This window comes from Lissotriton helveticus, chromosome 1_1 (assembly GCF_964261635.1).
Source record: "Lissotriton helveticus chromosome 1_1, aLisHel1.1, whole genome shotgun sequence".
In the NCBI taxonomy this organism is placed as follows: Eukaryota; Metazoa; Chordata; class Amphibia; order Caudata; family Salamandridae; genus Lissotriton; species Lissotriton helveticus.
This window is the reverse complement of record NC_136057.1, coordinates 1,298,897,874-1,298,912,793: the sequence shown is the minus strand read 5'-3', so window position 1 is coordinate 1,298,912,793 and position 14,920 is coordinate 1,298,897,874. Positions and strand designations below refer to the sequence as shown.

At 48.3% G+C, this 14,920-nt stretch overlaps 1 protein-coding gene across 3 annotated transcripts in view; it reads right to left on the bottom strand.

Annotated features, from left to right (window-relative positions):
* NIBAN3 (niban apoptosis regulator 3) overlaps positions 1-14,920 on the bottom strand; it is a 143,357-nt gene that overhangs the window by 115,810 nt on the left and 12,627 nt on the right. For all 3 annotated transcript variants that reach the window (XM_078681223.1, XM_078681229.1, XM_078681238.1), the window contains exon 2: positions 3,296-3,426. In XM_078681223.1, the coding sequence (XP_078537349.1) occupies positions 3,296-3,426 (131 nt within the window). The remainder of the gene's footprint in view (positions 1-3,295; positions 3,427-14,920) is intronic.

Below are 14,920 nucleotides of genomic sequence, written 5' to 3'. Positions count from 1 at the left end.
GCGTTGTAAAAGACGCGTCGTAACTGTAGTGCGGGGTAACATCCGCGTCGTAAAGGATGTACCCCATTTTACCCAACCTTATATACCAGTTAACAAAGCCACGTGCTTTCAATAGCCTTTTCCACATATTGCCCAAAAGTCATAAGATTTCAGTTTCGGTAGGATTTACTGGTTTTAGCAAAGAACATTAACTAAAAAATCCTAGGAAATCTACTTGCAGTCCCCTCCCAACTCCCAAGCCCCATCCACCACCATTCATAGGCCTCACAACTCACTTTTCAAGCCAACCTCCGCAAAGGAGTTCCTCAACCAGGCAAAAAGTTTCTCCTCTCAGCATTCTGTGGCGGTAAAACAGGTACATTGGAGACATTTTCTCTGTGAACCAGTTCCCTTGCCAGTATTTTGAGTCACTATTGAATATGAGGTATGACCTTGGGTTCAATTTTCCAATTTACCACAAAGTGCGCTTCATTTAATTTACGCATAATTTCGGGAGAAAAAATTACTCTTTTTCTTACAAATTTAGAATATAGTGCTGCGAGGCCATACTAACCGCATAGAACGTGGTATAAAACTACTCTGAGCACATGCAAAAATGATATATAATGCAGTTTGTTTTGTGTGTGATATCACTGGAATGGAACTAGCACTGCAAATATTTTGACTGACGTAGAAGTGATTTTTATCTCTAGCCATCAACAGCCAGATTATTTTCTGGCAACAAACGCTTTCAAATGTAAAGTGGCTCACCCTCCCTATTTCCATTTCAAACATTAAATGTCACCTTCAACTTAAAAAATAAAACACACACAAGGAAGGAAAACAGCTGCTGCCCCTTCCAGTTTATTAAGAGAAGCAGCTTTGTTATATAAGCCTTGCTAGGTGTGGTGCGCCAGGTGAAATATCAGAATACAGTTTAGGGATTCTAGTGAATTTTAAAAAAACACGCTAATGACGCCAACATATCACTTACTTGTGCTTTCCTTGGATCAAATGAACATTGGTTTGGGCTCAGTTCCAAGTGTTTCAAACAATTACTAAACAGGCGTCCTTCATAATAGCACTTTAAACTAGTGCACATGACGCTCTGTCCGGCCACACAGGCATGTCTATTTGCAATAGCTCTGTGAGTACCTAACATGCTTTCCAGACATCCATCCAATGGGACTTTGTTTGTTCTGCGCATGCCCAAACTGTCCATAATTCCAGATATTGCTTACTCTTCTTTTTTCTCGTCGTAATAATTACCACAATTTTGGTAGCGCCCAGTTGCTTCTAAACACTATTAATTTGGTGAAATTTGGTGTGAACACGTTTGAGCCATCTTAATTGTTTATGTTCTCTAAGAACCCATGCAAAGTGCTATTTTCGTGACCTCAGAACTTACAACCCTGACCAATGTTCACTTTTTAGATAAGTGTGAGCCACACATTTCCAAGAAACTAGTCAAAACTTGATGAACTTTGTTTTTAAAAAGTCCAAAGTTACGCATTAAACACATTTTCTTTTCTTAATGGACAATGCATTGTACCATAGCTATACAGGTGTTACTGTACCAGTATTTTTATTTAAATACATTCCTTAAGTGGACTAAGCATCTTAACTATCTACCCAACATCTTTGTTATTGACTCTCTGGTTTATGTTTGGGTGCTGTTTTGTATAAAATGCAGTTCTGCTATAAGTCATATTTTATAGGCAGAAGGTGTTATTTCACAAAACCCTGTGAATGCGGATTCCATCCAATGGGAGGTCAATTTCTATCTCATTTCATACCCTCCAGGTAAATGGCCTCTAAGCATGGCAATGTATTTAGATGATAGCCCAAAGCACAATATAAAGGTTCAGTATTGCCTATTGTTCAATTGGCTACCTCGTCATGAATACTAAGCAGCCCTAATATTCTTATTACGTCGGGGACCTTTGCTGTTAGCACAACAGTGCTGGGAAAGGCTTACAAGATTTGAGCTTATCCATTTTCTGTTTTTTAATCAGAAGTCTATTCATGAAATGCTTAAAAAGTTTATTTAAAATCAGAGCTCATTGGTAGTTCTACCTTGCTGGCAACCACTTCAAAAAATCTCTGAATTCACAGACATAATGTGCTTTTTAGCAAAGTCTGTTAGCTATAAAAGTGTGCATTCCTAACTACATAATGGGAATCGTTTCTCTTTTTAACAGACAATGAACCTGTCCAGTTCATGTTTTTTTCATATACTGTTTTCAACAAACATTTCCCTGTTTGGAACTGCACATAAATTAGCATCTAATACATAAAAATATACAACCGGTAATATGTCGCTATATTGCCATCTTGGGGTTTCTGGTGATATTTACAACCCACTCAGTGTGCCGCCTCATGGTTTATGGCACCATTGCAACAGAGGGCTACGGTCCCTCTGCAACCGTTATATATCCTCCACTTGTCTACTGCTAACATATTGAGGATAAGAAACCAAATATATGTCAACTTAGCTTTAGCAAAATTGAGAGACAAATATGTTGATACATTAATACAGGCTACCATCTGCATAAAACTGGCCATGCTGAGTGGGTGAAAATTGAGGCTGGATGCATTCTTATTCTTTCTCAGCTCAGAATTTTTGAGGTGCCCCACTAAAGATTGTGAGTCTACATACAGATTTTATAGAAAAGCACTCTTATATCTACCATTTAAGAAAGTAAAAGCTGGTGTGATGCTTTACACCCATAGATATTGGCACAAGAAATTCAAGAAAGGAGTTACGGAGGAGCTCTAAGCTACAGGTATAGCGCCCAAAAAGAGTAAAAAGTGAGCTTTGCATGAAAACACAACCTTCTTTAGAACACAAATGGAACTAATTTGGCAAGAAGCTAACTGGCAATTGTTTGTTTTTGATAACAGGTGTCTAACATGCTCCATAAAATGTATATTGTGTCCAATTTTACCCTGAAGGTGTGTCATTCATTTGTGACACTGGGAGAGCACTTTCATACAAAATTCTGTACTGTCTTTTTCAACAATCTTTTCTTCTGTGATACTGATCATGTTTTCATGCCATACAATCCATACTCCCTTGGTATTTGTGTGTGCTTCTCCATCTTCTACAACAGATCACAGTCACAGTACATGTGTAATATAGTTCCAGTCTCTTCATGTCTACTGGCATAGGAGAGTATGGAACTAAATGACCAGACTTCCCATGCTCAACCCTCAGGAAGACCCTCCTTCCTTCCATCATATATGGTATATACAGATTATGGATAAACTCGCTCAGCCTTGTTGGTGGAGGGGGAATTCAGGGCATGCTACTCACCTGACACTGCATGAGTTGCTGGCTGTGTCGGCCCTGTGGCTCCCCCTCACTCCACAGCCTTCTTAGGATGGCCGCCGCCACTTGTCGATGATAGTAGGGGATGAAGGTTTTCACCACGGCCTCTGTGCGACCTGCGAGTGGGAGGCAGATACAGGCAAAAGGCAGCGTAAGGCCTTGGCTCCCATGTTAAATGCTAGCTTGGTCATGATTGGCTCTATACATGTGCTTTGGGGAAAACAAATGGTGCTAGTGCCAACCTGATGGAACAGCTGCATTGCCCCCTTAAGATCTCTGGTGAACACATTGGGAGGAATGCGGTATGCTTTGACCAAATGAATGGAGTACTAGCATGGTCAGCGTTCGATCTATGACAAACGCATTGGGAGAAAGACTGGACTCTGTCACCGATAAGATATACCCTTATTAAGTTGCTTGATTTTGTTGGCTAAGTAACTCAGACGTCCAGCGAATTAGCCTTGCATCTACAAAATTATACCAACTTCGACTAATTGTATCAGAGGTCCAGGAGGCTATCAATAGAGATGCCAATCACCAGCAGGGTAAGATTTTGGAGAAACTGACCAGGCTAGGAGGATGAAAATGAGGTTGGTCAGGATTTGTTGGCACACAATATTTTCATGAACGGAAAAGCAAAAGGTGGTTATCATCATCCATCAGTGGTGGCTCTCATGTAAAGTTTTGGAGGGTTATTTGTGCATGCACAGTGCTTAACGTGCAGGTGGTGGGCACTGGCATTCAGTTTTGCAGAACTGGACTTGCTTTTCATCATCAGACTATGCCCCGGAGCAAGAGAGAGAAAGGTTGAAGTAGGAGAAAGCTAATGTAGGATAAAGAGAGCAACACTGTGACAAAGGGAGGAAGCAGAGATAAAAAAGACCCACAAACAAAAAATAAAATAAAACTGAAATGTAGAGTGGTGGAACAAAGAGTCATGATGTGGAATTAAAACTAGGCAGCCGTGCTAATCTGCAACCTCCGTATTTGTAAACTTTAGCCACCTGCATGTATTACTTTTTTTCTCTCACTTTCTATAAGCAAGTTGTGTGGTTGTGAAACTCCTCACTTTTAGGGAACTATGTTTCTCTTTTCCTTTCACCGTTATAAGAGTGTATTTTTTTCCGTCTCTCTCCTGCTTATGCTGCTTCCCTCGCTCAAACACCTGCCCCTGTGCACTCAATGTTGTTCTCTTGCTCTCATGTACTACTGTAGATTTAAAAAAAGAAAGAATGAAACTTGCGCCTGTTGATGCATGCATGTGTCTACAGAATGAAATGGTAGGTACAGAGCCTTTGTTTTTTGTATTTTTACTGACGCTGCATAGCATTGTCAAAGACAATGTGTCCAAAAGACGAGACCTATTTGCTTTGCCAATGCTTCTTTTAACAGTGTAAGCACTGGGCATGCATCGGAGCATTAGTGGCCCTTTTCTTTGCTGTTGTTGCATATGTTAACTCGTATGCTTGTCGTAGCTTGCTTTCAGTTGCTGTGTTACACCTACAATGATAATACTTCTATTAGGAGCGAGTTCTTTGCAACATGTTGTCTTATGTGAAGGGCTCCTTTAACAACGCGGCGAGGCCTGCGCTATATAAATATCACAATAATAAATAAACATATCTAAAAATGATGGGTCTTCAGCAAATGTTGCCGTTAGGGACACAGGAAGCCAGCTATGTTCACCAACAGAGGGAACAGAGAAGCAAAGGATTGTGGGAGCAAGGGGGTCCATCATCCACCTGAGGATACCATCGAGGTGGTGACTGCATTACCATGAGTGGTCTAAGCTGCCGAGGTGGAGGTGAGGGCCTACACATGTTTGGTGCCTAGTGTTACATTCATTGCTGTCCGTCTATAAACAGGAAGTTGCCTCTAGACTCAATGTCAATCTTCGGCCCAGGGTCCCCCCGGGGCGCCTCCCACTCCCTCTTTTTGGTCCCCTTTCCCTGGTGCTCACATTTTCCTTCCATGCCTCGGAAAAGTCTTGTGCACAGAAATAGACGGCTGGGACAATTGTGGGATTGTGGAGACGTCCAGGCCCCCGGTGCAGTTGGACAATATGCGTCCAGTGTGAGGGCCCAGTTCGCCCTCTGACATTCTGTGCGTGGACAGGGGGCGCACACGTCTGGAATGCTGGCGCGTGGAGAGCCAGGAACAAGTGACAGAGGCCCGAAAATGGAAGCATTGGTAAGCTGGCAGCCCTTCGCTGTGGCAGGGTCGTCAAAGCAGGGCGTAAGGACGGAGAGAACCAGAATGGCAGTAAGAATTACAAGTCTCATGAGGAGATGGGGATATCAGAGAATAAGGGATTTGGGATTGAAAATGGTGCCACACGTGAGGACACAGTCCTTCACTGAGGGCGCGGGAGAGATGGTAAAAATTGATACTTGTATAGTGCACTACTCACCCGCAAGGGTCTCAAGGCGCTTGTACAAATACCGTTGTGGAACCCATCCTGGCTTTCCCTGTGAGGTGTCCGCTCCTGGGCACCCCCAAGGTGGAGGCCAGGCATCCTTAGCGTTGTGGGGGCCGTTGTGGAGATTAAGCAAGCTATTGCCCAGAGTTGCAGAGTGGGACTCCATGATTGGAATAGGCACCGAGGCGAGAATTATCAGGTCAGTGGAATATTTGAGCCCAAGACCTGCCAAGGCGGGGAATTGAACCCTGGTCCCGGGCTAGACCTCTGCATCAGGGTCTGCCGCTCTAACCATTGAGCCACACTTCTCCACGGTAAAGGAGAGAAGAGGACAGGGAGAATCGAGAAGTCAGAAAGAACAAAAGGAGGGGGTGCAGGGTATTGGGTGGAGAGTGGCTCCAGTGATTCAGTTTAAATCGCGTGTAATCATTTACAACGTGCCACAGCCACTACTTTAAATACCTTATCAACCCCTTTCTTTGCCCTCCCTTCTCCCTCTGCCACCACACAGTAACACTCCGTCCCTACCCCAACAAACACCTTGGCACTAGGATGATGGAGCTAGGCTGGGGGTGATTCAGGTAAAGTGGGAGAGGGAGGAGATGTTTGTGTTCTGAGGCAAATCATTGAGGGACACAGCCAGGGACTGTGGAAAGGACTCCCTGCTGCCTCATTTTGGTCACCAGCAGCAGTGAGGAAGGCAAATGTACTTACGCCCAGGGTGCGATCTGAGCAGGGGCCGGGGCTACAGTGAGCGTCAGAGGCGGGTGAGTAGGGAGCAGCCACAGCTCCTCCGCTAAGGTGGAGGAGCATCGACCCACTGCTCTCTGAGCAGGACAAACGAAGAATGAAATGATAACACAACGTTAAAAACATTCCATTATTGTCATTTTATTTTTATTATGGAGCCAGGTTAGGGCGGGGCTGGGCTATGTGATGTCGGAGCAGGGAGGACAAGTATTGGTGGGCACCATAAGTGCGCATAACGGTTAGGCCCGCCGTCTTGGGCCGGCCAAACATGTTACACGCTTAGCAATTCGCCACCGGGTTGTGTTGTACAGATAGGTGGAGAACTTACAAAGGCTCCCAGTCCCTGTCTGAGCACCAAACCAGGGCGCTCAGACCAATCCCAGCTCTTCTCTCGTGTTGAGAATAGCATTCCCAGCATGAGAGAAGAGCTGGGATTGGCATCTGAGAGGCCACGCAGTGTGCAACAGCTGCCGGAGTTGAGGATCGGGAGAGAGGAATTAGGAGGCGAAAGCGACCGCAGTGGCAGGTAAGAACAATTGTTTTTATTTTTACTTATGTCTTCTTGATTGTAGTCCCTCTTCTCTGCCTCACCACTTCACAATGCTTGCAGCCGCTACTATCAACAAGAGGGGAGACTCGGGCTGTACTGTGCAGTTTTCCTGAAAGTGATAACTTGAAGAGTCCTATGAGCCAGTGCCCATGTTCACAGATATGGAGACGGAACCCTAGGGGGGAATAGCTGAGCTTCCCCAAAAAAGGGCATAGCAAGTGAAAGGCATAGACTGGTGGGGTTTGCATTACCCAAGAGTAGGGGTGGGTGGAGCTAGCAGAGTTTCACTCCATTGAATTCCATGTAGTTACATGAAAGAACAATGAGATTCTGTGAGAGGGCAGAAATCAGCACAATGCGTTGCTTACGCTGATTTTTAGTGCTGGGAGCTTGCTCTGTGCTGTAAAATCAGCGTGAACTGCACTATGCAATGCGCCAGAGGGCACCTCTTCTTTGCTGCCATTTGCGTAGACTTATTACTCGAGTAGCAGCTTTCCCACTGCGATGGTTGTGACCGCCCATGTTTAGAAAATCTTACTGGGTGTCCTCCTAGAGCCAGATAATTGAGCTAGGGGACGCCAATTCTCACTTGCCAACTTACCATTGGCGAGCTGCGCACAAGGAAAAACTCCACTACGCAGCAGTTGGCGGAGTTTGGCTGGAACTCCATGTTACAAGCATAATGTGGAGTTGCAAAACTCTGCAAACTCTGCCAGCGGAACAGAATTTATCACCGACCCCTACCAGAGCCATAGGCCCAAGAGACAACACAGGCCTGGCTGAGACCTACTCGGGCCTTACCCACAAAGATTGAGCTAGTTCCACAATTTGAAAAGTCTGACTCCTTAGAAGAGCTTGAAACAAAAGCCATTGGGTCAGGTGGAGAGAGGCTTTGAGAACATTTCAGGCCTGAGGGCTGCAGACAAGAGCTACAGGCTCCGGCAGAGGGGGGACAGCAACGGACCACAGGCCTGAGGCCTACGTCAGCTGCCTTGGGCTGTGGCAGTACACATGGGTGATACACATCGTATGATGAAAGCCTACCGTGTGCAGCATCAGTGCAGCCCCACCACACAAATTGGAAGATAATGGGACCTCTGGAATGTGGTTGGGCATACTGCAAGACTGAAGGACTGTGGGTGTGCACTCTGCAGACTGAGGGACATCTTAAGGATTTCAGAGGCCCTGGGCCAAAAGTAATTTGGGGCCCCCTGTTCGGAGCAGGTTTGAATTTATGATCCAATTTAATCTCTTTCATGCCCTCTTAGGCCAGGTCACTGTCACTGCACTGACACACTGGTCCACATTCTAAAGGTCTTTACATCTAATATTTAGGGGCAGTGACGTGTGTTTTCAATATTATAATACAACAGCAGCTCACTCATATTATTGAAATAATGTATGTGGCCCATTTTTCATACCTGAGGTATTGTTTTTATCTAAAAGAAACGTTGTAAAGATACAAATTTCTCTGCAAGATGTATCTTGTAGACTTCCACGCATCACCTAAATAAATTAAATATAAATTAAAGAAAAACGTTATTTAAAACGTTCTGTGTTACAATTATTCAAGCTCATCAGGGCAAGGCTCTGCTGTATCACTGGGGCCCCTGAAAGGCTGGGGCCCTGGGTCACAGCCCACTTTGCCCATGCCTTAAAACGTCTCTGTGCAGACACCAGGGTTTGTGTTAGTTCGGGCTCATCAATGAGGGGCACCAGGGGACACCTGGAAGGAAGTACCATCTGGTAGAAGGGGGGAGGGCACAGGGGTGTTCCATGAGACAAACTACACAGCACGCTATGCCTGCATAGCCCGCGCTGGACCCACAATTCCCCCCACTCGCAGCCCAAACCGTGCGGGACTGCATTGTACAAGAGGCCCCTGATGAGACAATGTACTCCCCGTTTTCAGGCCTCTGGAGCCTCAAGCCCCAGGGAGTCGTGGTCACCGCAGCATCAATTGTTACTTGGCCGCTCTATCTGTCCAGCCTTCTGCCAGGGCGCACATCTTGTCGCTGAGAACCTGCGCCACTAATTCGTTAATTTAACTAGCATTTGCTATGTTCAGTTGTCCCCGGGGGTCCCACGAGGCCCGTGTCTTGGTTTCATTTTGTCTGCAGCACCTGTGCCGAGGGAATGCAAAAGAAGGGCTTCATGGCACCGCCCACCCCCTCAAAGCCCCAAGGGACGCACCGGCTCCAGCAGTTTATCATTCATTTATTCTTTATTTCGGTTAACAACCTTAAAAGAAACAGTTTAAAATAATACATTACATTTCTTACATACTCTAGTACAATATTTAACAATATTTGACCGCCCGAGGAAAATTATAGTTAAGGAGGAATCGCTATCAGCAACAGTACCTCATAGTAAGATTAACATTCATGAATCGCGGAACAGTTAATAATAAAATTAAATAATTTAATAAGTTAATACATCGTTCTATAAAAACGAGGCACCAGGGTTAAAAAGAAGCACAACACTAATTACTACTATCAGACCAGCAGTTTACACAAAACAACGCCCACGTCAGGGGCAAATCATGAAGAATTATATTTTGGCATAAACCCTCCGAGGTTGGGGAAGAGAGCAGCGGGTTATAAAACAGACAGGCAGAGGGACCCATTGTGGACGAACCAGGCCGCTCAAAAGGGGCAGAGCTTAATTTGTACAAATGTAAGTTCCAGGACCCTCGTCAGGAGTCCTGGAGTCCACTACAGCTTGCACCACCCATTGCCCCTGCAAGTACTCCAAATGGTAGTACCAACATAACAACTAAGTGATACTCTCCTATAAGTGTGACAATTCAGACTATTCAGGTCCCCAAAGCCATAAGAATAGCTCGGGAGAAAGTTATTAGTCATTTGTAATGTATAGTTAATTAGTAAACAACTGCTGTGCTTATCTCTAAAGCACACAAACAGCACCACTATATGATTGCCTGTCATAAATGTCGGTGCCGCGCACCGGAAACCACTGGTTCAAATTAAGCACTGACACGGGGACAGAATAAGAACGTGGAGTCAGTCGGGCTCAGGAGCCCTTGTGTTATATGTAGATCACAAATTAGAACTTGGTCAGGACAGTCCATCCCTTCTCTTATTAGCGTACCCCAAAAGGTGCGCGATTGGCTTAACCCCTTCGGGGCTAATGACGAGCTGGGCTCGTCATCGCGCTTACCTGTCCTGCGCGGATGACAAGGCCAGCTCGTCATCAGCCCCACCCTCGGGGGAAGCGCTGGCGTTCCCCCCGAGGCTCTCAGATCGTCATTGTTTTGCTGGGGGCGGCAGTGGAAGAGCTTCCGCTGCCGCCCCCGCCCCCCCCCATGGTAATCCCTGATGACGTCAGCGCGCACAGCGCGCGCTGACATCATCAGGGATTCCCAGCGCTCGGGAAGCCATTTGCTTCCTGCGCGCTTCAGAAGAAGGTAGGTTTTGGGACTCCGGCGGGGGTTTGGGGCAGCGAAGAGGCATCAGGGGAGAGGAAAGAGATTTTCCTTTCCCCTGATGTCTCTTTGCAGGGCATTTCTGCCTCACGATCGCGCACAGCGTCGCGATTGTGCGGCGGAAATGCCCCCACTAGACACCAGGGATATACTTTTAGTTTTTAGGAAGTGACCCCTTGGGCAAGGGTCACTTCCAGGCTGGCTGGCAATATGTTTTCGTTTTTCTGCCCCCCCTGGGGGGAAATCGGCCCGTTTTTTCGGCCGTTTTGCCCCCAGGGGGGGCAGAAATTCCCCACTAGCACCAGGGATATAGATTTGTACAAAGATGGCGGCCATTTATTTTGTTTACGTTTTTCTGTCCCCCCTGGGGGCAAATCGGCCCGTTTTTTTTTGCCGTTTTGCCCCCAGGGGGGACAGAAAATGCCCACTAGACACCAGGGATGTAATTTTAGTTTTTAGGAAGCGACCCCTTGGGCAAGGGTCGCTTCCAGGTGGGGTCTGAGTATGTTTTCGTTTTTCTGCCCCCCCTGGGGGGAAATCGGCCTGTTTTTCGGCCGTTTTGCCCCCAGGGGGGGCAGAAATTACCCACTAGAACCAGGGATTTTTGTTGGGGCAATGTGTTTGTTTTGGGAAGCGACCCCTTGGGTAAGGGTCGCTTCCAGGTGGACATGATTGTGTTTTTGTTTTTCTGTCCACCCTGGGGGCAAATCGGCCTGTTTTTTTTGCCGTTTTGCCCCCAGGGGGGGCGGAAAATGCCCACTAACACAAAGTTTTTAGGAAGCGACCCCTTGGGCATGTTTGCTGGTGGTGTGTGTGGGGAGTGGTACTTGGCTGGATGGTGTGCGTGGAGCGGTGCTTGGCTGGCGGTGTGTGTGGAGTGGTACTTGGCTGTCGGTGTGCGCTGAGTGGTGTTTGGCTGGCGGTGTGCGTGGAGGGGTACTTGGCTATCTATGCACAGAGTGGTGCTTGGCTGGCGGTGTGTGTGGAGTGGCGCTTGGCTGGTGGTGTGTGTAGAGTGGTACTTGGCTGTCTGTGCACGGAGTGGTGCTTGGCTGGCGGTGTGTGTGGAGTGGCGCTTGGCTGGTGGTGTGCGTGGAGTGCTACTTTGCTGTCTGTGCACGGAGTGCTGCTTGGCTGGTGGTGTGTGTGGAGTGGCGCTTGGCTGGTGGTGTGCGTGGAGTGCTACTTTGCTGTCTGTGCACGGAGTGCTGCTTGGCTGGTGGTGTGTGTGGAGTGGCGCTTGGCTGGTGTTGTGCGTGGAGTGCTACTTTGCTGTCTGTGCACGGAGTGCTGCTTGGCTGGCGGTGTGTGTGGAGTGGCGCTTGGCTGGTGGTGTGCGTGGAGTGCTACTTTGCTGTCTGTGCACGGAGTGCTGCTTGGCTGGCGGTGTGTGTGGAGTGGCGCTTGGCTGGTGGTGTGCGTGGAGTGCTACTTTGCTGTCTGTGCACGGAGTGCTGCTTGGCTGGCGGTGTGTGTGGAGTGGCGCTTGGCTGGCGGTGTGTGTGGAGTGGCGCTTGGCTGGATGGTGCTTGGCTGGCGGTGAGTGGTGCTTGGCTGGTGGTGCTTGTGGAGTGGCGCTTGGCAGGTGGTGTGCGTGGAGTGCTACTTTGCTGTCTGTGCACGGAGTGCTGCTTGGCTGGCGGTGTGTGTGGAGTGGCGCTTGGCTGGTGGTGTGCGTGGAGTGCTACTTTGCTGTCTGTGCACGGAGTGCTGCTTGGCTGGCGGTGTGTGTGGAGTGGCGCTTGGCTGGTGGTGTGCGTGGAGTGCTACTTTGCTGTCTGTGCACGGAGTGCTGCTTGGCTGGCGGTGTGTGTGGAGTGGCGCTTGGCTGGATGGTGCTTGGCTGGCGGTGAGTGGTGCTTGGCTGGTGGTGCTTGTGGAGTGGCGCCTGGCAGGTGGTGTGCGTGGAGTGCTACTTTGCTGTCTGTGCACGGAGTGGTGCTTGGCTGGCGGTGTGTGTGGAGTGGCGCTTGGCTGTTAGTGTGCGTGGAGTGCTACTTTGCTGTCTGTGCACGGAGTGCTGCTTGGCTGGCGGTGTGTGTGGAGTGGCGCTTGGCTGGTGGTGTGCGTGGAGTGCTACTTTGCTGTCTGTGCACGGAGTGCTGCTTGGCTGGCGGTGTGTGTGGAGTGGCGCTTGGCTGGTGGTGTGCGTGGAGTGCTACTTTGCTGTCTGTGCACGGAGTGCTGCTTGGCTGGCGGTGTGTGTGGAGTGGCGCTTGGCTGGTGGTGTGCGTGGAGTGCTACTTTGCTGTCTGCACGGAGTGCTGCTTGGCTGGCGGTGTGTGTGGAGTGCTGCTTGGCTGGCGGTGTGTGTGGAGTGGCGCTTGGCTGGTGGTGTGCGTGGAGTGCTACTTTGCTGTCTGTGCACGGAGTGCTGCTTGGCTGGCGGTGTGTGTGGAGTGGCGCTTGGCTGGTGGTGTGCGTGGAGTGCTACTTTGCTGTCTGTGCACGGAGTGCTGCTTGGCTGGAGGTGTGTGTTGAGTGGCGCTTGGCTGGTGGTGTGCGTGGAGTGCTGCTTGGCTGGAGGTGTGTGTTGAGTGGCGCTTGGCTGGTGGCGTGCGTGGAGTGCTACTTTGCTGTCTGTGCACGGAGTGCTGCTTGGCTGGCGGTGTGTGTGGAGTGGCGCTTGGCTGGTGGTGTGCGTGGAGTGCTACTTTGCTGTCTGTGCACGGAGTGCTGCTTGGCTGGCGGTGTGTGTGGAGTGGCGCTTGGCTGGTGGTGTGCTGGAGTGCTACTTTGCTGTCTGTGCACGGAGTGCTGCTTGGCTGGCGGTGTGTGTGGAGTGGTGTTTGGCTGGCGGTGTGTGGGGAGTGGTGTTTGGCTGGCGGTGTGTGGGGAGTGGTACTTGGCTGGATGGTGTGCGTGGAGTGGTACTTGGCTGTCGGTGTGCGCTGAGTGGGGTTTGGCTGGCGGTGTGCATGGTCTGGTGCTTGGATGGTGGTGTGGGTGGACTGGAACTCTGCTGGCGGTGTGTGAGTAGTTACTTTCTGTTGGTCACTACACACACTGCTAGTTGAGTGACACTCTACGCAGTCCATCATTTTCTGTAGTTGCTATGTCAGATATGTGGGCGTGTGAAAGTGATGGGCGGCTGGCGGTGTGAATGTTTTGTATGTGTCACACGTACAAAAGGTGTATGAATGTCCTTACTGCCCCTGTGTGATATGGGTACTGGTAGTAGCAAAAGACTGACTGGCACCAAAGTGGTCAGGCACTTTACAAAAATTCAAAAAATTATCCAGTGTCTTGATGTTAAAACTCATCTAATCTCATTTGGTCTAAGCCCTAATTGATGGCCCATCTGGCCGAATTTTAATTTGGGGGGCAAATTTGTGTGTTGTTTTTTTAATTGTTATATTGTTTGTGAAATGTGGTAGTAATTTTTTTTTCTTCTCTATTTTTGTCTTGTTCCAGGCTTTTGCTGTTTGGATTGTTGTAGGTTGCGTGTCTGTTTGCAGCTTGTGTAGTTGCTTGTGCTTGGTAAGTGAATGTATTTTGTACTACTTCTCCTTGATGTTTGTCTTTTTGAAAAAGGTTGTACCTCTAGCAGTTTGTGTGGCTCTGTGTTTTTTTTTTCAGGATTAGTGTTTGATGTGCACTTTGTTTTCTAATGTCATTTCTTTTTTTCTTTCTAGTGGGATTTCATTTCTTTTCGCTGTGTCTCAACAGAGTAGGTGCTGGTGAGTGTAGCTATATTTTGTAAGAGTGAAATTGTTTTGGATTGTATTTATCTTTTAGTGAAAGCCTTACCTTGTTTACTTCTTACTTTGCACAGTGTAGGTTGTTGTTCACTTGTGTGTGCAGTCTTCTTGCTTTGTAAGGATAATGGCTAGTCGCAGGATTACTGCTCAGCAGGTTCTTGGTTTGCTTTTTGAGTCTTCCTCGGACCATGGTTCAGAGTCTGAGTCCGATTCGGACTCCCAGGAAGTGGCAGAAGATTCAGGCAGTGAGTTTTCTCTTCGCATGGAATCATCATAATCGGATGATGACTCTTCTTCTAGTGCTGATGAAGGGCCTATGGTACAGGAGGACATTGTGTTGCCGGTAGTGGGCCAAGAGGCACCTGTGCTGCTGCCTAGGGCCGCAAGGTTTCCTTTCTTTTTACGTCGGCAAGAGGCATGTGGGCTGGAGCCTGCACCCAAAAGGCTTCACATTGCTGTGGTGCGCAAAGGGGCATCTGGTGCTTTTCGTCTTCCTGCTCGTGTAGTGCAGCAAGAGGCATCTGGGGCTGTTAGGCTTCCCATTGGTGTAGAGCGGCAAGAGGCATCTGGGCCTGCTGGGTTTCCCGGTGGTGTAGTGCAGCAAGAAGCATCTCAGGCTGCTGGGCTTCCCGTTGGTGTAGTGCAGGAAGAGCCCTCTGGGGATGCTACGTCTTCTGTTGGTGTTGTGCAGCCAGAAGTATCTGTGGCTGTTAGGCTTCCCGTTGGAGAACAGCAGCAAGATGTT